Source organism: Bos indicus, chromosome 26 (assembly GCF_029378745.1).
Source record: "Bos indicus isolate NIAB-ARS_2022 breed Sahiwal x Tharparkar chromosome 26, NIAB-ARS_B.indTharparkar_mat_pri_1.0, whole genome shotgun sequence".
Lineage (NCBI taxonomy): Eukaryota > Metazoa > Chordata > Mammalia > Artiodactyla > Bovidae > Bos > Bos indicus.
Window position 1 is genome coordinate 32,819,964 of NC_091785.1, and position 25,769 is coordinate 32,845,732.

A 25,769-nucleotide genomic window follows, 5' to 3' on the forward strand; every position below is an offset into this window, starting at 1 on the left:
GGCAGTTGGCTCCAGAAATGAAGGCGACTGATTAACTTCTGCCCAAACGTAGCTCATGGCTTCTCTGGAGAGTAAGGGAGGTGGGGGACTCTCGGCCAGGGAGGGCTTGGGGAGTGGCTTGTTCAGGAGGGCAGTGAGCTTGCTTCACAGTATAGGGCAGGACCCAGCAGTGTGAGGAAACTCCCTCAGGACACCCAGCAGGAGCTGCAGACGGGAGCGAAAGAAGCCTTCCTCTTTCCCTGATTCTGTTGAGGGATTGGGTCTTCAGGCATTTACCTAGCAGAGAGAGGCTGAAAGGGTACAATCAGTCTGCCAGTGACCAAAAGAAGCTGATGAACTATGCTCCTGAATAGAAATGAATATTATCTTAGTAGTTCACAGTGCGTTTACGCCAGGCACTAAGTAAAGAGTTGACTTCAGTTAATTAATGTTCTGTGCTAGCAGCAAAAGTTAACTTGCGTGCCCAATTTCTGTGTGTGTAGAGAAGAGTGTAAAGATGAAGATGTCCAAGACTGCCCTTCAGACGACCAAGGCGAGACTGACAGAGAACGTGAGACACACCAGTTACATAAATAACCACTGTATTATGTGTGTGTCCAGCAGGGGTGGAAGATAAGACTGGAGAGAAGTGTAGAAAAGGCCGGAACAGCACCTGGCTGGGAGTCCACACCCCAAATGAGCTTGCGGGTGTGGTATGGCTGCAGCTCGCGTCGCTGTCACTCATGTTGCTGTTGGCATCACCATGGCAACCACACTGTGACAGTGTGAGGAGGAATCTCCAGAGGGTAGAGCTGGGTGGGATTTTCCAGCTCTGGGGTTCACAAACTTTGGCATTTCTTGGATTTGGGACTTTTTAAACAAGGAGGATTGTCCACTTTTGATTTTGCCAAGTAAGAGAGAGTAGTTTCCAAGGAGAGAGCACATTTCCAATGTCCAAACAAGGACACTGGAGGGAAAAAAACGTACCATCTGCTATCACCGTCACTCCATAAAGTAAAGGACATTTGCACACAGAAACAGTAGGAAGGACACAATCTCAGAGAAAAGGGCAGTCCTTGAAATCAAGTAATCTGGTTTTAGGACTTCCCTGGTGGCTCAGATGGTAAAGAATCTGCCTGCAATGCGGGAGACCTGGGTTCTAGCCCTGGGTCAGAAAGATCCCCTGGAGAAGGAAATGGCAACCCATTCTAGTATTCTTGTCTGGAGAATTGCACGGACAAAGGAGCCTGGTGGGCTACAGTCTGGGGGGGTCTCAAAGAGTTGGACACAACTAAGGGACTAACACTTAATCTGTCCTTTTTTTTAAAAAAAAAAAAAAAAAGGAGGCTCCTAGGTCATTCTTTCTTCATCTTCAGCTTCGCCCTGGCGTTTGGGAATCACTGTTATCCATCCTTCCATGCCCCTCTTCACTGGGTTGTACATAAAGTTCCTCCAAGTTTTTCCGTAAGATGTTACTGAAAACCTGAACAAACATTTTAGCCAACCCTGGGCTCAGTAAGAGACTGATAGGTTCTGAGCTGTGTTCCTGGATTTTGTTGAACGTTCCCTGTTGGCAGAAGATGTATTTCGAGTCGCCGTGATGTGCGGTTGCCATAGTGCCCCAGCCACCCTCGTGAGAATGAGGATCACAGTGAACCAGGAACAGGCCTGGGGGTCTGAAGACGTGGCTCTGCCGCACAGGGTTGACCTTGGGCATGTCCCTCCACCTCTCAAGGCCTCCAGGTCCATGACTCTAAAACTAGAGTGTGGAGACCTCTCCAGCTCCGGGAGTCTGCAAACCTGGGAGAGATTACATGTAACTTACCTATCTACAGCAACCTTCTTTCATTTTCTTCAACTGTTTTCCAAGCCCTTTGATTGAAGCAAGCTGCCCTGATCCTCTCTGAAAGCCTGGTAGCCAGCAAAGCTCTCCAGGCCCCCTGCCATCATCAAGTCCATATTTAAGAATGGCAGCAGGCTGCATGCCTGGGCTGAAATGTGATGTGTGTTTGGCCCCGCAGAGTTCGGTGTAACTACACACCACTGATCAGACCCTGGCGGACTTATCAATGGGCTCTGACAGGTACTTGCTGGCTGCCTTCCCGGGCTGGGAAGGTCTCCTCAAGCCAGCCAATGGGATGCCCTCCCTTTGCCTTTGATGTTCATGAGGCCACCTCAGAGGGAAGGCTCGCCCTGCCAGGGACAGTGTTACCGTGAGACCCAGATGTACCAGCCTGTGGGATCGAGAAGTCTGGTGGGCTTGGGTTGGGGGTTGGGGGAGCACCACCTCCTCCACCCCACCCAGCCCCTGGAGGCTCCACAGGCAGCTCCTCCAGCTTCTGACCACTTTCCTCCTGCCTGTCCCCTCTCCTGAAAGTGCATTTCCTTTCAGAGAATGACTTGCCAACTGCACGCATATAAAAGCTTTACCTTTTCAAAGTGCTGTATAATCTGTAATGAGCTAATCCTCTTCTCCCTGGGGTGGGTGGTGAACGGGCTCCTTTTGCTCGGGGAAGAAACTGGAGTGACTTGCTCCAGGTCGCTTCAGGCCAACCCAGGATTGTGAGTGCACAACAAATTGTCCCCAGCCCCTAATGACGGCCTTTGTTGTGAGGCTTCTGTAATTGATTGCTCTTTGTGACACTGTCGGCTCCCACAGGGCAGGGACTCCGGGTTTCTTTTTTTCTGCTGAGGGACTTGGCCAGACCTGCTGTCCCCATCTGCACAGCGTGCAAGGACCACAGTCTCCAGTGGAGGAGAACGTGCCCTCGATAGCTTTTAGCTTTGAGTCCAGGAGCGCGCAAACCACTGATAGCGTGCAAAACCTAGCCCCCTGTCTGCTTTCGGATGGCCCGTGGGATAAAAATGGTTTCGGCACTTTGAAATGGCTGGAAACCAATCAAAAGGAGAATATTTTTCGATATGGGAAAATTACATGAAATTCAAATCCAAATCTAATGAAAGTTTTATTAGAACACAAGCATACTCCCTGGTCCACACATGGCTTAGGTCTCCTTTTGCACCTCACAGGCAGAGTCGAGTAGTTGCAACAGAGGCAGTATGGTCCACAAAGCCTAAAACATTTACCATCGTGGGTTGTATTGTGTGTTCACCGCTTCCTCCCATGCCCTTCCCCCAAGTCCATATATTGAAGTACCTCAGAATGTGACCCGGTTTGGAAATAAGATCTTTGCAAAAGCAGTTGCTTAAGATGAGACATTCCGGGAGCAAGGTAGTCCCCTGGTCTGATACGACTGGTGTCCTTAGGAAAGAGGAATTTGGATGCAGATGTACACACAGGAAAAAACACCATTGGAAGATGAAGGTAGAGATCTCAGTGATGCTTCTCCAAGCCAAGGAACTGCAGATACTGCCAGCAAACCACCAGGAGCTGGGGGAGCAGCATGGAACAGATTCAGTCTCCCAGCTCGCAGGAGGCTTCAGCCTGCCAACACCTTGATCTAGGACGCCCAGCCTCCGGGAAGTGAGGCAGTACATTTCAGCCACCCAGTCTGTGGCATTTTGTTACTGCAGCTCCAGCAAACTAGTATGGTTATTATCTGACCTTTTCCAGAAAAGGTTTGTGGATCCCTGTTAAATTAAGTAGAAACTTGAAAACAGAGTGCTACTCGTCCTCACTCAGGACCCAGCCTCTGTGTGCCACATACGGCTTCCTGTCAGTCCTGGGGCTTCCCTGGTGATCCAGTGACTAAGACTCCAAATTCCCAGTGCAGGGGGCATGGGTTTGATCCCTGGTCAGGGAACTAGATTCCATGTGCTGCAACTAAGACCCATCACAGCCTAAATAAATAATTATTAAAAAAAAAAAAAACTATCCCTCCTGTGTCCTCTTCCCTCAGGACTCATGTATAACTGACGACTTCTGAAAGCAGGTCAGTAAATACGGACTCAGAATGGCAGGTGATGGCTTAGTACGTTGGCCCAGAGATAGCATCTGGCCTTTTTGTTGTTTTAAATGTCTTATCCCAGAGGCAGGAGTCTCTGTGGGAGGAGCCCCCTCCGGTCCCTCATCTCACATGGCTTTGAGCCGCTGCCCACACTGTTCGTGAATGGAAAGCTCATTCTGAGATGAAAGAACCAACTGCTCCTGAAGCTTGTGAACCCCACAGCTGTATGCAGAGCTTCCAGCGAACCAGACCAGAGCTGTCCTGACCTTAGAGGACGACAAGGGTGTGGAGCAATGGAGAACGATTGGTCATTGTGCAGGCTGAGACCAGACGGTCAGGTTCACATCCTGGTGTGGATGTGAGAACTCTGAATATTCATGTCCCAGGGCTGCTATAACACAGCACCAAAAAAAAAAAAAAAAAAACCTGGGTGGCTTGAAACAGAAATGTGGGCCATGCTCCCTCCAAAGGCTCTTGGGGAGACCTCTTCTCTGCCTCTTCCAGCTGCTGGTGGCCACACGCACTCCTTGGCTTGTGGCAGCCTCTCTCCCATCTGCATCTGACTTCACCAGGCCTTCTGCCCTGTGTCTGTGTCCTCTCTTCTCATAAGGACACCCGTCATTGGCTTAGGGCCTACCCTACACCCAAGATGACTTGAACCCAAGATCTTCTACAAATTACATCTGAGAAGACCCTGTTTCCAGATGAGATCAGGTTCTGAGGTGGACTTGGATTTGGGGTAGGTGAGACGGGTGCAGGGGTGGCTCTTCAGTTCAGTACCGTATGGTTGAAAGTGAGAGAAGCCCCAGCCAAACTTGCTCTAATCAAAAGAGAATCGTTTGGCTCCTATAACTAGGAGGTTTAAATGTGACTCTTCAGGCACACAGCAGGGGTTCAAATAATGCCCTTACAATCCATCTTTTTCTCATCTCCTGGCTCTGTGTTCCTCTGTGTTGGCATCGTTCAGGCAGGTTCCCCTCCTGCATGGTGATAAGAATGCCTCCCACCCTCCATGTGTGCATGCACGCTGATGCATGCTCAGTCCATACAGTCATGTCTGATCCTTTGCGACCCTACGGACTGTAGCCCGACAGTCCTGTCCATGAGATTCTCCAGGCAAGAATACTGCCGTGGGTTGCCATTTCCTCCTCCAGAGGATCTTCCCCACCCTGGGATTGAACCTGCATCTCTTATGTTTCCTGCATTGGCAGGTGGTCTTTACCGCTAGCACCACATCTCCACCCCCCATATCTTCCTCCAACCTCTCTGTGCTAGGCTTCCATTGTCTGTCCAGCCACTCCCAGTAAAGACAGTACCTTTTTCTTGAGTTTTTAGGAAAAGTCCTCATGGGACTCCATCTGGATTGCTTGGTAGGCCAATTCCTAAACAAGTTCTCTGCAGGGGCCAGAGAACTAATTAGCTGGGCCTGCCTGGATCACGTGTCCACTTGTGGAGTCAGAGAATGGGGAGAGTGCCCCACCTGAATTCCTGGGGTAAAGCTGGAGATTCCTCCTGAAGACACAGGACCTGGAAGACCCTGGGTGGACGTTATCAGAGACTATAACAAACACACAGCTCTAGTTCAGAGGCAGCCAGGTAAAGTTAAAGTTAGTGTTAGAGGCTGATTCCCAACGAACCATTTCTGCTGCTCCTATTTTCATCTCTTTTTGGTGAAGACTAACGTGGAATTGAATGCAGACTTTCCCTTGGCCCTTGTTTTTGAAAAGTTCCTTCCCTCACTGCACTCCTGGTTGCTAAACATCCTGCCAATTGTTACTGTTCTGTCAGAACCCAAAGGTGGGGTGTCATTGTTCAGGGCTGGTGGACCAGGCAGGAAAGCGTGTGCTGGACAAGACCCCAAACCTGTGGCGTGTCTTGCCGTCTCCAGCCAGTGAATGCAGGCTTGTACAGAGGCTTAGATGTGACTGGCCTGCTTCATGGTTGTGGGGGAGGGGGAGGCGGTGGTTAAGAACTAACTCCTAAAGCTGTGCGTGTCTACAAGCAGCCCTTACAAACCAGGAAGACAACCACGTCAACCTGCAGGGGAGCTTCATTCATTCATACATTCAGCAAGCTTTTTTTTTTTTTTTTTTTTTTGAGAATGTCTGTGTCGAGCTCTGTTTTGGCCACTGGGAATACAAAAGACAAAGGAGATTCAGATAGTTGAAGGGTCAATTTTTTTTTGTTGTTTTTTGTTTTACTGGGGAAACATGCACAGAAACAGAAAATTCATAAAACTGTGTGGTTATTGGTGAGAGAGGGGCCCAGGGAAATCCAAGCGTGAACAAGGGGTGTGGCTGGGAAATTCTCCTGGAAGAGGTGAGAAAAATATGCCTCCTGTAGGTCAAGGACTTGGTTTTGGAATCAGGGTGAATCAACCTAAAACTACTTTTTGGTTTCAAATAGCAGAAAATGCAGCTTAAACTGAATTCAGGAATAGAATTTTTATTTTCTCTTGTAACTGAAAGTCCAAAAGAAAGATGTTTGATAGAGAGGTTCACCATGTCTTCCGGACTGGGGTTCCATTTCTCTGCCTTTCCTTCAACTCTGCTATCCTCCATGGGTCAGCTTCTTTCTTAGAGGTGGGCTTCACTCATGGAAATAAAAAGGCTGCAGCAGATCCACACACCACGCAGTGCAGGTGACTTCACATTCTAAGCAGACCTTCTGCCATCCACTCAGTTGCACAGGCCTCATTCACGTGCCTGCCTCTGGTGCAGTAACTGTGGTCAGGAGCGTAGAACACGGTGACCTCTTATCGTAGGTCACAGCTCTGCCCCTGGAGCTAGGGGTAGTGTCAGATGTTTGGAATGGAGAAATGAATGCAGCCAACATGCATCTGCTCTTCATGGGAAGCAGAATGCCCACCTGAGCTTGCTGAAACTTTGATCAGCACACACTGGCATTGGTTCTAGCTGAGTCTTCAGTGAAGTCTTATAACCAAGAAGGGAGCAAAGGGGCTCTCAGCTTCTGAAAACCAAGAGACAAAAAACCTGTTCTTCAAAGAAAGTTGTATCATGCTAAGTCACGTCACTCGTGTCTGACTCTTTGTGACCCCCATGTACTGTAGCCTGCCAGCCTCCTCTGTCCACGGGATTTTCCAGGCAAGAATACTGGGTTGAGTTGTTGCCGTTTCCTCTTCCAGGGGTCCTCCTGACCCAGGGATCGAACCTGCATCTCTTACATCTCCTACACCAGCAGGCAGGTTGTTTACCACTAGTGCCACCTGGGAAGCCCGTATGAGCCTTCATCATACCCTGGCATCTGTGATGCTTTGAACCAAAGCCTCATCTGGCTTGGCCAGTCACCCTGTCTTGGAGAACTGGGGCAGGAGTGCATCACCCAGTATAACTGATGCTGCAGTTTCAGTGACCCCCTCAAATCTCACTGGCTTCATACTAGTCCACCATGGGTCATGCTGAGCCCCCAGGGCAATGGTCTTCCATGGGGTGACTTAGGGATCCAGGCAGAAGGAGTAAGTCTCCATCATCCTGAACCTCCACTCCTGGAATGCTGCTGTTGTTCAGTCACTCAGTCATGTCTGACTGTGCGACCCCATGGACTGCAGCACGCTGGGCTTCCCTGTCCTTCACCATCTCCCAGAGCTTGCTCAGACTCATATCCATTGAGTCAATGATGCCATCCAACCATCTCGTCCTCTGTCGTCCCCTTTTCCTCCTGCCTTCTATCTTTCCCAGCATCTGGGTCTTTTCCAATGAGTCGTCTGGCTGTTCATATCAGGTGGTCATTGTATTAGAGCTTCAGCATCAGTCCTTCCAATGAATATTCAGGACTAATTTCTTTTAGGATCCACTGGTTTGATCTCCTTGCTGTCCAAGGGACTCTCAAGCATCTTCTCCAGCATCACAGTCGCTCAATCTGTTTGTCCCTTTGCAACCACATGGACTGTAACCTCTGTCCATGAAATTCTCCAGGTAAGAATACTGGAGTACGTAGCCATTCAGTTTTCCAGAGAATCTTCCCAAAGCAGGGATCAAACCCAGGTCTCCTGCACTGCAGGCAGATTCTTTACCATCTGAGCCAGTAGGGAAGCCCCTCCCAGAATGTACACCCTCCTAGAACAGAACAACGAGGGAAAAGCCAGCTGGAGAGTCAAACCCTGGAAGTTAAATGCCTCCACCCAGAAGTGACACCCAACTCTTTTGCTCACACTCCACTGACTAAGATAGGTCACATGGTCACATCTAACATCAAGGGGCAGGTGAGTGTCTGTACCCAGAAACAGAGACATGCATGGTGGTGAATGTGGAGATGCCTGAGACGATGGAATTCCTGGGTTCCTCCAGTGAGAGAGCGGAGAGCTGTGCCAGGTGCCTGCCTGCCTACTTCCCTTCAACCAGTCTTCTGTGATTCCAGCTGCCACACGCTGGAGCTTGTTTCCAGAGGGGGAGGAGACTGGCAATGGAAAGATTAGCCGCTCCCTGGGTTCCACACAGGGATCAGTATTTTCAATAGTACTTTGTGAGTTCAGCCTCAAAGTAAATGGTTAATTCATCTTGTATCAACAGCACTGTGATTCATAATGTAAACTTGGAGAATCCTTGATGTTTCAGGCCCACATTCCTTTTAATTTGGCTCTGCATTCTTTTAAAGCCACAGCGTGCTCACTTAATAGAATGCAGCATGCAAATGCACAAGTTTTTGCCTGGAGGCGATTTAGCCTGGCTGTTTCAATGGATGTCTTCTTTCAAGTGTATATTCTTTCTTAAATTATTTACTGGGTAAACACACTTTGCATTTTCAAAAGGGAGATTAAGACTGCTTGCTGCAGACCTACTGGAACATAAAGCCCCCACCGCCCCCATCCCCAACCCTGTCCAAAGTTAGAAAGTAGTTAGTTTGGGCTTCCCCCAAAGTTCCTTCTCTGCCTCTCAAGCTGGGAACCCCACTTCCTGGCTTGTGGTTCTGACTCTCTCTGGACTCTGCATTCCTTTCTGCTTCGCCTGCAGCCATACCTGCCAGCAGCCCCTGGCCGGGACTGTACTGCAGGCCTCCTCACAGATGGGGCCCTCCAATGCCAGCCCATGTTTCCCCATCCAGGCTGGCTCGGTCTTATTCACCCAAGGGCCCCAGTGGCTCACTTTTCTGGTCCTTAGAGGTGCTGTATCCATCACCTTTGAGGCCCAAAGCTGGGTTGGTGGCTGGGCCAGGGTCAGTCTCACTTCCAACTCTGTGAACACCAATTCTCTTTATTTACTTATTTATTTGCCCCTCTGCACCATTCATCCCAAATATTTGCCAGCCTTTGGTTGAAAGCAAACCTTCTTTCCTGCTGGCCTCTTCCACTGCTGGCACCCAGTTCCATGAGGACCATCCCTTCTCCCCACTTCAGGGAGAAGAACACTGTACTCCCAGCAGTACAGTGTTCCATCTTTGGGGACTTTTTTGTTTATTCTCTTAGTTGCTCAGTCGTGTCCAACTCTTTGTGACCCCATGGACGGTAGCCTGCCAGGCTCCTCTGTCCATGGGATTTCCCAGGCAAGAATACTGGAGAGGGTTGCCATTTCCTTCTCCAGGGGGTCTTCCCGACCCGGGATCAAACCTACATCTCTTGGCATTGGCAGGGGGGTTCTTTACCACTGAGCCACCAGAGAAGCCCTTTGGGGGATTTACCTCAGCTTTTAACTTCAGGTTTTTCTGTGTAGACTCCCTGAGATTTTCCTGCGAAGTAAATTTGCGCAGATTTCTTCTCCATTCCTTTGAATGGAATGATTACAATTGCAGTTCTTTCATTGCCCTCCTTTGGATGGATCTCCTGGGGACCTACTTGCCAGTCGCCATGACTTGTGCTGGGGCTGCAGAGGTGACGGTGCCAGGAACCGAGGATGTACCAATGTCTTTCGGAACCTCTGTGAGCCCGTGGCACCCTTCTTGGGATCAGGTGTGTGTGCGCTGAGTGAATTAAAGATACGACCCATTAGGAAAGATCATGAGTGAAACCCACTCCTCCTTGCCTAGAGATGAGGGAAACCCAATTAGGAAGACCAGGAAAGAGCTGAGGATTTAGGGATCCCTGTGTCTTCATTTTTCTAACCATGCCTCAGATTAAACAAGTAACACTCACAGTTAATCCTTTATAAATTAGCATCATGGATGCCTTGGGGCCCTCAACCCACAAATAAAATGGTTGTCAACCAAGAGACACACTACCGTATATTACTTAAGGCAGAATTTTAAAGAGTTTTCATGCTTTTAATCTGTTTCACTGCTGAGTTTCAATTTTGCTGATTTCCTTTGCAAGTCTGATGCGGGTGACTGTGGTAAATAAGAGATTTTGACAGTGACTCGGGCAAACGGGATGGGTAGGGACAGTTCTGAAGACTTCTGTCCCTTCCCGAAAGAAGGGGGGCAAAATCCATTTAGGTTTTAAATCAAGCCACCACATCGCACTGATTAGTGTTCGTAATTAGCTTCACTTTTAACAAGCCGTGAAGTCCTGTTTTTATTTCTTTATTTTGGGGACAGAGGATCTTCCTGGCTCCTGAGTAAATATGGCCTGTTAAGTCTGAATTAGCTGTCATCACAGAAGAATTAATGTCAGGGTGCAGCCTTTCTAGTGGAGAAGGGAAGAAGCAAACGAGACAGATCTTAGCTGAGCCTTACGTGATAAATGAGGACCAGGCGAATCATTCATCTCCTTCGAGGAAAGTGGACACAGGCACTAAGGCAGTTTTGCGGAAGACGTGTCAGCAAATGTGATCATTTTGTAACCTGTCAGGAGGAGAGAGCTGGTCCTTCAGGGGGGGCCACAAGGGAGTGGGTTTGTCTGATGTGACTGTCTCTGTCCATCCATTTAGGCTTGGGGAGGAAGGGGGTGGGCGAGGGAGAATCCAGCTGAAACCACAAGGATGCTATCATCCTTCTGAGAAAGAAGCTCATCCAGAAGCTAGAAAAGACTGAACACCTTGTAAAGATTTCTTCTCAAAGATGTGAGGTTAGGAGGGTGGGGTCTCTGTTAAACTGGGGTCTGTGTGGTCCCACCTATCTCCTCCAATGGGAGTCCCCATCCAGAGTTCTGTGTCTAGACAGGCAGCCGAATTTTTTTTTCTTCTTCTTCTTCTTTTTAATACTTATTTATCTGGCTACGCCGTGTCTTTGTTGTGACATGCAGGATCTTCCATTTTAATTGTGGCATGGGAGACCTGTAGTTGCAACATGAGAACTCTTAAGTTGGGGCATGTGAGGTCTAGCTCCCTGACGAGGGATCAAAGCCCAGGTCCCCTGTATTGAGAGCATGGAGTCTTAGCCACTGGAGCACCAGGGAACTCCCCAGCAGACCTTTTTCTTCTTGATATTTGGAGGATGGACAGATGGGGCTTGCTATGAGGTCTTGATGGGATGGACAGCCGCCTGGAGGGCCCACCAGCCCACCTCTATTTCTGCCTGCTTGGTTTGGTGGGAGTGAGTGTGGGCGAGGCTGTTTGACCCAGCTTCCCTTGGAAAACCTCAGCCAGGGATTGTGATGTTTGACCTCTTTTCTCAGAATGAGGTATTGGATTATGAAACAACTTCATCAGAAGCCCTCTGCAGGCATTCTCCGAGCATGCATCTTCACTCTAGTTCTTCTTCCAGCTCCCAGTTCCCCATCTGTGTTTGGCAGAGCCAGGGCTGAGGGGGCGGAGTCCCGAGAGGTGAGGCCACCCCCCAACCAAAGTACACCGGGCACCTGGGCCGTGTTTTGTATGAACCCGCATTTCCATCTTTTTTTTTTTTTTTTTTTTTTGCCACGGAGCACATGTAATGTTTCCTCCTGGCGTCACAGAGCGTGAGCCCCAGTGACAGACGACGGTTTCGTAGCCTGAGCTGCAAGCTTGACACTTGCTTTTTAATCTTGTCCTTTTCTTCCTAAGTCTCTCTTTTACTTTTCCCCGGGTATTTCTGTACAGGTAAGTACCTTACTGTGACATGTTTCCTTAGTCTTTTGCTTTCACGGGAAACACTGAGGAAAAAAAATCGAGGCTTGTCTCACATGTTAAATTAAAAAGAGAAGCTTGCATGGGGCCCTTGATCCCTGATAGATTACTACATGGGACTCAGAACCCAGAAAGCCCTCTGAATCACTGTAGCTTTGCCGTAAGCATTTCTCCCAGTGCTGCGTGACAGTCGAGGTAGTAGTCACACACACACACACACACACACACACACACACACACACACACTCTTACACACCTCATACCGGGCTCCCAACCCCCACCCATGAAGCCTCCCTTTGATTAGCCGACTTGGTCTTATGTGATCTTTGTCCTCTGTTTATCTGTGTGAATTGTTTTTCCTCCATTGCTCTCTCCTAGAATCATCCAGAACCGGATCCTGATCGTCATCCTGGGCATCGTCCTGGTTATCACCATCCTGACGGCAATCACTTTTTCTGTCAGAGGACACTGATGTATCTGCTCTTCCTTGATAAACAGCGACCACGGCTCGTTCTGAGTAATTAAGACAAAATGGTCACATGAATCATTTTCTTGCACTGACAGGCTCTGAATGACCCTCCCCCTCTCTCGCCACTGTTCAGCGGAAGTGCAAAGACTGTAAAAATATTTTGTATTCCTGTTTGCATGTGGGTTGGTTTCCTTCTCTAGGTTTGTCTTCACCCAGATTTGTTCTTTACAGGGGAAGGCGAGTGTTTATTTGCCTTTTGGTAATTTCATCTCCTGACCAGAACAGCCTGGGTGACCTTCTTGCTTGCCCTGTGGGCGTGGCAGGCATCCGGGATGGGGAGAGGGCACAGATGAGTCAGTCACGGTGGCTTCTGATGGGCTGTGCTGTTTGTCACACACCTCTTGTCACCGATGAGCCCTTCTGTGATGTCTGAGGATAAAAAATGCAGAGACCAGCAGGGCCAGAGCAACTGACTGGCCCTGCAAACCAGTCCTGTTCCTCCCCAAATGTAATGAATATAGTCCACCTGCCTGAGTGTTTTCATTGTAAAGGTGGGTATTTAAAAGCAGTTGCGCGGGAAATTGACTTAGCACTTTCCGCGTTTTTCTATGCGTTTTGTTTTTTTTTTTTCTTTAAACCCAAGAATATTTTTTGCTGAGTCTGCCCAATATCCACTTTTCACAACTTTGATTACTGTCTGCGAGAAAGATTTCCTTGCCCTCCAAAAATCCCATCCTCCCCAGAATCTGGTGGCAGAGAGTGCCCCAGCTCGGTACTTCCTGGTGGCCTCCTCTCGCCTGACCTGTGTAGGCGTCTGTGTATCCTTTCCATCTTAATATTTGTACTGTCAAAAGGAGCCCTCATACATGCAGAGGGTCTGTCAAGGTTCTCTCCACATCCATTCCAGTATGTAAAGAGAACATGAATATTTCAGGAAGAGCAGGAACCTGACTCCATCAGTGCGAAATTTCAGATGTGATTGTCGATATGGTATAGTCCTATAGGCTGATCACTGGAAATAAACTTGATGGGAAAACGTCCGCTAACCTCCTTTCAAAGAATCAGGGGTCGCAGTGCGTTACGATAGGACGGCTTGGGTTTTTCACTAACAAATGTGAACACAGCCTTCCTGAATCCACAAGGTACTCAAACCTCTAACGTGCTTTGTGATTTTCTTTGGTTTCTTCCTGTCCAAGGGAACCAGGGATTGCGTTCAAAATTAGTTCCTTTATGATCAGGCTCCAAGTTGCCTGAGCTGAGGTCATTCTCCCCCTAGTCATAACGCGAAATGTGTTTTTCTTAAGACTTCGCAGGCACTTCCAGGGTCCTTTCTATCTTTTGGATATAATTGGGAGCTTTGAATCCTTGAAAAGCAAACCTGTTCCCTTCATAAAAAATGCTAACCACCTGTGCCCATGGGCTGAGATCATCTGGACGCAGCACTTGATTTTTTTTTCTTCCCCCAACTCAGAAGAGAACCATTATGGTTTAGAGAGGAAACACACAATGGCAAAATCCACCCGAGAAATTGCACTTATTGAAACAGGCTAGGGCCTGCATGTGTTCAGATAAATCATTTAGTATTGTGTAAATAAAGCCACAGCCTTTACTTCTCAAGGATGGTGTGGGATTTTGGCAGAGCGCAGTAGCCCAGCAAAAGAGTGGGAAGCCTGTACTAATTTTCCTATCAGCTTCAGGGCTCTATCCTGGCAAGAAAATCTTTTATTCTGATAACAGAATGAGTATGTGTGAAACACATCAAAGAAATGATGAAAAGGCAAAGCAACAAGTCATCTCCTTCTCGTCTGGAAACTCTAATTGTGGGGAAGTATTCTACCAACCTTTCTGGTGGCTTCCCTCAAAACAGTTGGTCTTAGCTGAAGTGTATAATCGGTTGCCCAGCCACACCTCACTCCTCTAGACTTCCTGAGGCCACCTAGCAAGCCAGGTCGATCTGATCATCTAAACTTGCTGGCTTCTAAATATTTCACCTGATGTTCATGTTGAAAGTAGAGGTCGTGCAGAAAAAGGGCGTGGCTTTCTTTCAAGCTCAATGGCAGCTTCTTTGGGGTTGATCTCTTTATCAGCCCTTGCCTGAGACTTTGCCCCAATTCAACCTCAAGAGTGGGAAGAAGGTAAACAGATAACCCTTGGCCTAACAGCCCCATCACGTCCACCTCGAGAACAACCTCCTAGACCGGGATAGTGAGCACTTTGTAGGAAGCTGGTCCGAAGGCCTCTGTATCCCCGGCTGGCCCTCTCAGATGCTGCAGACAGACTCAAAGGAGCCCCCTTTTAGGGGGAGGAACACTGTTCACCCTGCTTCCCTGGGGAGGGGGAAAAGCCCACCAATTCAAAGCCATTCATAGAACTGTGAAAGGTCCTAGGAACTTAGTACATAGACCTTGATTGATGAATATCTCTAAAGCCAGGAGCCTTTGTTAAAAAATTGTGTTCAGCGGAAGGGTTGGGGGGTTGCTGGGGAGGAGGAAGAGGAAGGAGGAAGCCCTTGCCATATAAAATTCATGCAGACTAAACAGTTTCCCTGACGGAATAAATAAAGCGGATGCTGCCCTGCTCCAGAATCAAAAGCAATTTAATTAAAGTCTCTTAAGTTGTAAAGAGTTTTAAATGCTCCATGTTGAAGACGAATGCCGGCAAATGCAGCGGGCCTGACGTCAGCTGCCAGGCCTGGACTGGGAGGCCATTTGCTATTCTGTTTAAGGCAGGCTGGATTGTCTTATTTTGGAACCAGCTTGGTGGGGGGTTTGCTTTGCTACTGCTTCTGAGCCCTGAGCTTCAAAGGCTGAAATTAATGGTGAACAAAATTGTGCGGCTCTGGCCGTCCCATGCGGGGCAAGCCCATTGAGGGTTATCATTAAGTAAAGAAATAAAGAGGGGAAAAAAGCCTGCCTGTTCCAAAAACCTCATCAGATAATGACCTCAGTGATTGGATTTTCATTACCAAACAGCATCCAGAGATTATCTACTCCATAGAAGAAGGGAGGTGGGGAGGGAAAAAAAAGAAAGAAAGGAAAGCAACTGTCTTTCTCTTCCTCTCTCTCTCTTTTTTTTTTTTTTTTGCACATCTTTTCTTTAAAACTGTCAGATCATTTCAGTATTTCAAATCCGAGGAAAACAGCCTGCCTGCTGCTGTATTTGAAGTTGTAATGGTGTCAAAAAGTCACGACTGACTGACAGCCGTCAGTCCCAGAGGGGCTCATTAAATCATAAAAACTTGACAAGGAAATAATTGCGCATCGCCAGCAACTTGGCGCCTGTTTAGACGTTTTTATTTTCTTTCATTATTAGTCCCCACCATTACGTTCATTAACAAATTGCATTAAACAACTGTTAAGGGCTAATGATTTGTTTATCGCTTTTTTTTATTATTATTATTTAAACATTAGCTGTGTCATGTGGTACCCCAGCAGCCTCTTGCCATCATCCAACTGAATATTTTTCCACTCCGAGCTCCGGGTACTGTTGGAATATGAAATAGATTATTCATTACTCTCCTCTTTGCCACTGATTTGGTTTCATGTAGCGTCTTCCACAGAGAAAGATGAAAACTTGTCAAAAATAGGTTATATCTTATTCGAAGGGGCAACAATAGCAGCAGGTACAGGCACACTTTAATATTTAATTAAGGTGGATGTTAACCCCTTTAAATGACTTTAGCTGTAAGTTCTATTCAAATGCAGAAGAGAAAAATAATTGTGCTTAATTTGCAACCTGTTTGGCAGGCACTCTTCATGAAGTTAGCTGGAAATTTAGAGCAGCATTTTTAAATAATGAAATTTCCCATCATAAATATGTATAGCCATTTGTCTACGTAGATGAGAATTAACTACCAGCCATGATTTCCTCATCTCTTTGGTCTGAACTGCTAGCCTAGTGGGGCACCCAGTGCTCGGGAGTGGAGATGGCTTTCCTGGGAGAACCGTGTATCCAGAGCCAAGGACTGTTGGTTGTGGCTGGGGCTGGTTTCCAAGGAACCTGTGAGTCCCCTGTCTCTGGTCCACTTGCCTCCCGCCTTTACCTGAGTGTGTGGTTGGAGGACTGTGGTCTGGAGTGAAAGTGAATAAGGACCTCTCAAAGGAACACTTGTGCATCCAGCCGGCTGGTGCTGGGAGGGTATGATGGGGTGTGTCTGGGCCATCTCTCTGTGGTCAATGAGCTCACTGCAAACAGTGCTTCCCTCATAGACAACAGAAGCAGTGCTTTCCTGGGACTGACCTTTCACCTCTTTTTCCTTTCTGTGACTTGGCGTTGGTGACGTGTTCAGCTTTTCCACGGGTTATGAGATTGAGGGAAAATGTTCCAATATCATTATCATTTTCCTAAGTCAGAAGTCAGTGGCATCTTCCAGGTTGTAACTGCTGGCTGTGTCTGGTCACCCTGTTTGATTTGATGAGTTCACGTAACCATGCGGCTGCTCTCAGAGGCCTGGTTCACTGGCAGAGCGGGGGTGTTCTGGTCCATGTCAGGGAATGGGGAGTACTTTTCTCCCAGGCTCTTTCTACTCCCACCAACCCACCCTCAGAGAGCCCAGACCCCTTGGGCAACTTCTCCATGGATGTGAAGGGGAGAGATGGTACATGTTCCTTGCCCAGCACCTCTCAACATCACCCATGCAAGGACAGATGGCCCTCCAGGAGCCATGGCACAAGAGGGGCCAGCAGGTGTGAGCCAGGTGAGACCTGGCCTCAAGCCTCATGGATCACTGTGGGCTTAGAAACGGCAGACACCCCAGGGTTTGGGGGATTTCAAGCCTCCATTTCAGTCCACTCTAAATTTGTCACACGTCAACTTGCCATCTTTGTTTGGAATGGACTCCATGTACCACAGCAAAAGGCTTGCTCAGAGTTGTTTTTCCAGAAAGAAGGAAGGAAGGCTCTATGGTGAGCCATCCCCAGTCTGCCTCCCCAAGACACTGGTCAAGGTTACTGCCTGAGAGGAGACGCTGGCCCAGACACTTGGCCTCACCCTATGCTCTGCCTCACAAACCTGAAACAGAAACTCAGGAAGCTCTCTTGTTTATATGGCTTTTCTCTGCCTGCGGCACATCAGACTTAAACCGATGGTACCTGCGAGAGGCTGCCCACATTATGTGAATAGTCAGGTGGCTCTTAGACACCCCTTTTTAAAATGGGGCAGGTGACTGTGTACACAGAAGAAAGTTCTTCAAGCCACAGGCACTGCACCCAAGAAGGGAGACCTTGAAGGAGAACCCAGAGCAGCCTGGCACAGGCAGGATAGCCCAGGAGAATGGTGTGTGTGATTGGAGCCAAGGGTGGATACAGGCTCCTGAAATGGGTGATGGAGCCAAGGTCAGTGTCCCCTCCTCTTGTGGAGGAGAGAAGACATATTGAGTGCTGAGAGAGACTGCCCATGTCCATTAGGCTTTCAGGTCAGTAACAAGGTAAATGTCCCTGAGCCAGCTTACCAGAGGCAAGTAAGACAAAACCAAGATGGCGGGGCAAACCAAGATGGCGGAGCAACCAAGATGGCAGGACAGGAATGGGAGCGTATGAGGCTGGGAGTGTATGAGGACATAAGAAACAGTGTGCAAGTTGAGGATGAAGACGGTTAGAGGGGCTCATCCCAGGAAACAGCCAAGAAGGAGGGGCACAGGCTAGTAGGCCCCACCTCCTGCCACCCTGGGCCCATCATCGCCCTCCTTCACAAACAACCAAAGGAGAGGAAAGGCAGGGCGCCTATCGCCCAGAACCCTGACCCAAATCCCACGCCACCCCCATTGCCATTCCTCACGGGACTCCCACCAAGCTGTGGAAAAAGCACTTCCTCAGCCTGAATCACCTGCTACTCACGCTCCATAAATAACGAAGGCATCACAGGGAGAGGGGAAGCGCCAAGAAGCAGAGCCCAGCCTGTGAGTCTGTGAACCCGTGCACCCCTCCTCCCCTTCATCCGAACAAGGCCCTTTGGCGTGAATAATAGCTCAGCGGCCCCGAAGCCTGTATTGATCGGCCGCGCTCGCTGCTCCGCTGAGAGCTGCCTGGACTTTTCCTAGGGGCAGGACGGCACCGCTGAGTGCAGCCCACCCCCGCCTCCCCCGGCCTCCCGCAGGTGTGCTCAGGAGGGGACAGGACCGGGGGGAGCCGAGGCCCTGCTCCAGCTCAGCGCTGCTTTGCTGCCTCAACTTTTTAGTTTTTAACTTATGTTGCCAGGGAAAGTACCTGAGTTGGAGAGAAGTGTTTTGTTTTTTTTCACATGACGAGGCCCCACGGAGTTGAGAACGAATACAACCTTGGGCTTCAGTTTCTCTCCAGAAAGTTCTGCTCCTCAGAGGAGCCTTCTGCTGACATGCAGGCCTCCTGTATGCCCACCACAGGGCTCGGCACGGCTGTATTGCATTCTCCTCTTAATTTTCCCCATCTTCCATCACAAGGCAGGGGAGCTAAGACTGACCATAATCCATTGCCTCCTTGGAGGACAGGAGCTGTTGCGAAGTTCAGTGGAGAAACTTCAGCTGGAGGCTGGTAGAGGTGGGACCGAAGCCTGCTAGCCCCGCTCCCCGAGGCCCCAACCACACTGCCCCATCCCCTTGTTTGCTTCTCTTCTGGACAAAAAAAGTGGCCAAGGCAAGGCCTGGGCCCTCTGAAGGGTGTACAGTTGTAAGATCAGCCAGGGCCCCTTGTGGTGACAGCTTACGGGCTGGGAGACACCTGAAACCCCACCTTTGAAAACTCTACTCCTTTGGGTTCTGACCTTGGACCCTAGGACGATTTATGATTTATGATCCCGTAGGCAGCGTCTTCAGCCACTGATCCCCCTGGTGAAAGGTTGGACCTGAGGGAGACAGGGTATGGGGGAGAAGCGACCCACCACTGGAGGGAGCAGTTTGCAGCCTCTGAAAGAAAGAGGAGAAGGGACAGGGGTCTGGGTTCCCTGGGACCAGCTCCCTGAAGGTTTCTCTTGGCATCAGCTGCCCTTCTGGTAACAGATGCATTACTGGGGGCACAGCCTTGCTCCTAAAGTCCACACATACCTGGCCGGGGCCCACAGCTGCTCAGACAGACACGGGGGTTCTGAGAACACATGGGCTCTGCCGGGCAGTGGGAACTGGTCAAGGTCCCCCAAGCACCTCCCACAGCACTGCCTGGTGGGGAAGGGGGACAGGACAGGGAAGCAGGTGATGCCATCAGCACAGCTGACCTTGGGGTCCAGCAGACTGTGTTCCTCCAAGAGCTGCTCCAGCCTCCCAGCCGAGTCCTGCTGAGGGTGACGGGAGGCCGAGGCTGTTGTGATATACAATTTGGCATTTGGGGGAAGCACCCAAACGGCTCACATACACCTTGAGAAGACCCTGCCCACACTGCCCCCCACTGGGGTCTTGACACAGAGGGGCATGGTGACCCTCAGAGCCTCACTCTTCCTCATTTCCATCTCCTCTTCATCCATGCCCACCCCTCCCAAGAAGTAATGGAGAGAGCAGAGTTGGATGGCTTCAGTGAGCTCCTTATTGTCCCCAGCGAGACTTCTAAATAATCAGTCTCTCCATATGAAACATGAGAGGTATAATCAGATTTGTTTATCTAGTCAATAAATATTCATTGAGCATCTACTATGTGCCAAGCCCCAAAGACAGAAGGTCAAGAAGATGGATAAGAAAACAGGTAAAATAGTTCCCCAGCCCTGGGGCTGGAGGTCAGAAAGCTGTTTTCAGCCCAGTGAACTGACTTTGCTCTCTGATCCCAGACAAGCGACTCTCAGGGCTGGACATCACCTGGTGATGCCCTCGCCCCTGCCGCCTCCCGCTGCTGACCCTGAGATAAGGCGCACATCCATGAATCATTTGGCAAAGTCCTTTCCAGACAGCAGCGCTGTGTATCCGTTCCTCCTTGCAATTTCCCCGCCTACATTTGCGCAATTGCCCTATCTGAATGGGACTAAGACTGACGCTTTCCTGCCAGTGGCCAGGTCCGCATGAGCACTGGCCCCTTGTACATCAAGAGCTGCCCAGGAGAGGCCAGGAACAGGAATAGGGACCATTTAGACTAGGATTGACTTGGAGGATTTTTTTTTTCCTGCTTATTAAATGACAAAGGTTTGACTTAGCAGGCAATCGGAAACCCAAAATATCATAAAAGGAAAAAAGTTGCCGAGCGCCTAAGAGGTGCGCCACGGGAGTGGGGTCGGGCTGAACAGATGGAGCAGGAGACGTTTTTTCAAAGGCTTCTTTCCCCTTCTTCTCCCCTCTCTGTCCCCCACATGGAAAGGGGAAAATAGAAGCAGAATCCAGATTTGGGCACGGGGGTGAGCTGTTCACCCTCCCTCGCAAGCACCCCCAGACTCTGGAGACACTTTGATGTCTGGGCACATGGCACTCGGGGCTGGGAGACGCCCGGGCATTCCAGCCTCTGGACTGGCCTCCCTGAGCTCCTTTGTAAGGGCAGATGAAACACACGGAGTCCAAGAGCAGGGTATTGAAATGAGCAAATGTGGATCAGTGTCCCTTGAACTCCGGGCTGGCCACCTTGAAACAGTTTGGGCAGCAAAAGCCAAGCAGATGAATGAGCTTGGATTCACAGAGCCCTTGAGCTGTCTGAGCTGTTGGGACCATTTAGCCCTACCTGCTTGTTTTCAGATGGGGAAATGGGGCTCAGAGAGGGAGCGAGACTTGTTCAAGATCACCCAGCAAGTCCGTGGCACAGCTGGGGTGGAGGCCAAGTCTTTGCCTCCAGCCAGGCTTCTCTCTTCTACACAAGGAACTTGAACTTCAACAAGCACCACATTCTAGAGGCCACAGCCCGGCCACGGGGACACTGGCCTCCTTGGCAGTGCTGACCTTTGCACCACAGGAGCCGACATTCCTCAGCTCAACTTTTAAAACCATCGTGCACAGAAAAACTCAATTCCATCCATGTTGGCTATGGTCAGTTTTTCCTCCTGAATGTCATGTCTTCTGAGGAATCGGCAGGGAACACCCTGGTTCTCTTTCCTGGACAGGGAAGCCTGGCGTGCTACAGCCCATGGGCTCGCAAAGAATCAGACATGACTTAGTGACTGGACAGCAGTGCTGCTGCGGTGCATTCACACCCAGGAACAGCCTGGCAGCGCGACCACCCAGGGCTCCCGTGTTCTCTCCAAGTCTGGCATCTTCCGTGTGAGCTGGGCTGCTGGTGTCCCGAGCACTGGGCCCTGCTGTGCCTTTTGCAAGTCATACCCTGTTCCTGGCTTTGGTTCCTCACCCAGCAAACGGGAAAGCCCGGCTGGAAATTCTCAGGAAAGCCGGTCTCTGCCGACTCCGGTCATCCATGGCAATGAAAAGGGAATGCTCCTGACAAAGCGAGGGTAAAGGGCCCAGGGTTAAGATGGCAGCCTTGGCATGTAGAACCTTCTAGAAGGCCAGGAGATGTGGCTTACTGAGCTTCTGAGAGGTCTTGAATGCAGGGTTCGTGTCATGGGATCTGCACTCAGAGGGTCCCCAGGCTTAGGGTTTCAAGCTCTGTATCACTGTCTTGAGATTCTTAAAAGAATTTTATCTTGGTAAAAGCTGTGGTTTGTAAATGAAGTCTGATGGGACAATGGACCAGGAAGTGGGGGGTTTGCGCCTTGGCTCATGTGGTCTTGCGTCCCACCGCCTGCCTGTTCCTGGGGTCTGGTTCTCAACTGCTCTGCCTTCTGTCCCCTACAGCCCTAGCTGCACTCAGCCATCCCCTCCCCACCTTCACTCAGCAACCACTGCCCGCCTGCCCCCAACCTGGGGCCAGGCACAGAGGGGGTGGGGTCAGCATGCCCACCCCACAGTGCCTTGGGGTGGGACATGGTGGCTGCAGCCCCTGCCCTACTCTGGCAGAATCGGGGTGCATTCACAGAGTACTCTGCAGGGACAAGCCTCTGGTCCCCCTGTTCCCAGGATCTGGTGTATCCAGTGCGTCCTAGGGGTTGCCCGTCTGCTGAAGGTTGGGGCAGGGAGCCTGTGCAAGGAGAGGCCTGACCCACTTCTTGCCCCAGGCTTGGGGCAACGCATGTCCGGCCAGCCACTGGGGAGGAGGAAAGGAACCTGACCTTCAGGCTCCAGGGCAAGTATGGGTCCCAAGTTACCAGGCAGGACTCAGGCCCGTGAGGGCCTGCACTCCCCGAGGAGAACCTCCATTGTCCCGCTCCGTGCCTGGGGGAACCCTCTCCTCCTTCTTCCTGCTTCCCTGAATCTGATTTGTCTCTTCTGGCCAGTTTGAGGCACCCTCTTAAGACCCACAAAATACAGTGTACAGTGGGCGAATGTACACGTGTTAAATATGCCAACATTTGCATGTAAAACTGGCACTGTACAATATAAAAGTGAATGGTACCATTTGTGCTAGTAATTTAAAATTTTGATTTAATGTAGAAGATTAGAAATTTTTAAACACCATGAGAAGTCAAAAAAGAGAAAGAGACCAGGGAAGAAAGGAAACAACATTTTTTCTTGCTTTTTGAACTAGGGCCTCCACATTTTTGCCTTGCTCTGGATCTCACCAATCACAGAGCTAGTCCCGCCTGGATGAGTCACTTTCCCTCTCAGGCACCCATTTTCCTATCAGGAAACCAGACCTTTAGCAGTGTGTTTCCCCGCCCTAGCTCACGGGCACATTATGAATGTGCACTTGGATCAAGTCCCTGGAAGAAATTTAGAAACCCGTTATGTGGTGTCAATCCCCAGCCTGGGAGCCACAGCCAGCCCTTCATTCTAGAACAGGAGTTCAGCCCCACTCATGTGGGTTTCACCACCATTGATAAGTCAGGCTCCACCCAGGTGTTGTGTCCTAGACCTGAAGGCCCAGTCTGACCACCCACCACCTCCCGTACATACAGGGTGGAGGTGTAAGTGCCCAGAGAGCTTGAACCTGGAATCCAAGCAAGTTGTGAAGTGGAAAGATGGCAGTCAGCCCCACAGCTGAGCTTAAAGTGTGCAAAGACCACTATTGATCTCTGCAGTCATCCATTATATTTTCTGGCAAGAACCAGGATTTCTGAGCCTAGTATGAGACTCAGCATCAGCACCAGGGAGGCTGGGTACCAACCAGGTTTGGGTTTCAGGATCTTCTTCTTGAGAATGGTAACAATCTCGATTACAGTTGCACTGCCGGGGTGGGGGCGGGGGTGGGAAGAGATCTCCATTTCAGAATCGTTTCCAAATCTACCATCATGGGGTATGGGAGGGTGCTTCAAGTCCCGAGTCCAATCTGCCTTGCCTGTGGACAAGGTAGAGTCCAATCGACCTTGAGGACTCACTATCCAAGGGTTGACTGGGTCCAAAGTAGCAGCCTGGCATATCCTACAAAGTCCAGTCCCTTTAAAATAATATGAATGGAGTGAAGGAATGAATCCATTTAGATCCACTTGCCTCAGTGGAGTCCAAAGGCTAAATTGCATACTCAACAACATCATTTTAGGAGAAAGCAAAAATTAGATGACCCCTCCTTTGACTTCTTTTATAGCTTTACTTCTATAGGGGAATGTCTCTCTATCATTTTAAAGTTTTGGATTTTTGTCTTATTTTACTCATTATCACATTTTGAGTGATGTCTTCTGGCTCCAGCTCAGCTTCCTCCAGATAATTCATTAGGCCTGTGAGCTGCTCGAGAGTGGGATTAGAACCCGTGTAGTACATGGTCGCTTTAAACTGAGATCTGCTAATTAATCACTCTTCTCTGTGTAACTGAGCGATAGCTCTCCTTCCCTAAGGAACTGCAATTTCATGGTTCCTAATGATGCTGCGATTACATTATCTGGATCACTTAGACGGTGGGTGTCAGGAGCGATGCTCGAAGCCCGTCTCGAGGCTGGGGAGAAATCACTCCTAAGACCAAGGAGATGAGGAAAAGGAGTTCAAACGTCTGTTGCTAATTTTCATTAATGTGTCGCTGTTTCTTACATCTCATGCAGACGTTAGTTTCAAGTTCCAATATCCTCCAGTTCCACCAAACCTCACATTGTTACTAATGTTCACAGGGTTATTTTTTTTAATCTATTTATTTGCTGTATTCCACAAAATAATTTATTTCTAGCATTTATTTTCATTAGATTTCTTGGAAATGTGCTTCTGCATATCGTTAGTACAAGTAATACATTTTGATTGTTGTTTCCTGAAGTAACTTGCACTATCTGATGAGTTAAATAAAATGCTTAATTCCAAAGTCTGTTATTCCCATCTTTTGCATTTAGGTTATTTATCTTGCCTCCCATGCCCTTTCTAAGTGAAGGTATGTTATAAATCTTCAGTCAGTTTCTTGTTACAATTTCTGGGCTGTGAATATAGACACTGTCATTTTTTTTTTTTAATGATGAAACTTGGACCAAGTTCAAGGTTGCTTTTGAACACAGGTTTTCTTCTTCTTTAATTGCCCTAAGACATGGTTTTGAAGAGATGGCATCACAAACCCTATCTGAGTTCTAGTTCCCTCATTGGTGCATTGGGATGATCTATTGAGCCTGTTTCCTTGACTGTAAAGTAGGGAAAAGATCAGCCACCCTAAGGACCTACATGAAGATTCAACTAGGTAACCCATGGAAAACCCCACCAGACATATGCTAAACAGTCACCACCCCATTCGTCTTGATCAAATAAGCTGATCTGTGACATCATGGTAGAGACATATGATTGGGGTTGGGGGACTTTTGGGTGTCTTGCTTTATTTCTTATAAAGATCCTTCATGATTATGGCCTTAAAATACTTCAGACATGCCTTAGATTCAAAAAAAGAGATTCATTTTTAAAATTCATTTAAAAGATACTCATTTTAAAAAACATTTTAAAATATATTTTAACACTAAATGTCAGGCATGGCACCAGGGACTGGAAAACAGCATCTACCCACAGAAGAGAGTTTCTGCCTTGCCCAGAGCCCATAGGCTGGTGAGGGAGACCCACCAGACAGTTTCCTGGCAATTACCTGCCGTAGGAATTGAGTCACAGAGAAACCTTGGAGAGGCACGGCAGTCTTGGTTGGGCTGATTTGAGCCTATTCAAATGCCAAGGGTTTAGCATTCAGAAGGAAATCTGAAGACGCGTTTGAAACACTGGGGAAAAAAAATGTTTGTTGATACAAACTGAGTGAAAGACAGCTTCTATCATTCCAGGTGACCTGCTCAGCCAAAATTTCACCGACAGGAAGTTCCCCATTAAATGACCATCTTTTTTCCTATCCGAGAGCAGGGGCGCTGTGAATTGTGTGGGCAGGAAGACACGTGGATCCACCCTCCCCCCGGGACAGGAGGCAGCGCCAACAAGGGGCACCGAGCCACTGGCCACGCCCCTCCCAGAGCAGCAGGTGATTCTCAGAGTTGGTTGCATGGACCGCCTGTCTCCTTCCCCCCATCTAATCTGGTCACCGAGACACTCCGCTGTCTTCCGAGGAAGCCGAGCAGCTTCACAAGACTCGCCTCGTTTGGATGCACAGCACAATGAATTTGTACCCGCCGAGCCTCCAGCGCTGATATTTCAAATCCTACAGTACACTAAACGTG

General features: G+C 49.1%; 1 protein-coding gene across 13 annotated transcripts in view; it reads left to right on the forward strand.

Moving 5' to 3' along the window:
- VTI1A (vesicle transport through interaction with t-SNAREs 1A) overlaps positions 1–24,442 on the forward strand; it is a 382,104-nt gene extending 357,662 nt beyond the window's left edge. For 9 of the 13 annotated variants that reach the window (XM_070781289.1, XM_070781284.1, XM_070781286.1 and 6 more), the window contains one exon: positions 12,200–24,442. In XM_070781289.1, coding sequence (XP_070637390.1) covers positions 12,200–12,346 — 147 coding nt within the window. In that variant the 3' untranslated portion in view covers positions 12,347–24,442. The remainder of the gene's footprint in view (positions 1–12,199) is intronic. The other 4 variants (XR_011564379.1, XR_011564380.1, XM_019952822.2 and 1 more) reach the window with 2 other exon arrangements.
- Positions 24,443–25,769: the final 1,327 nt, after the last annotated feature.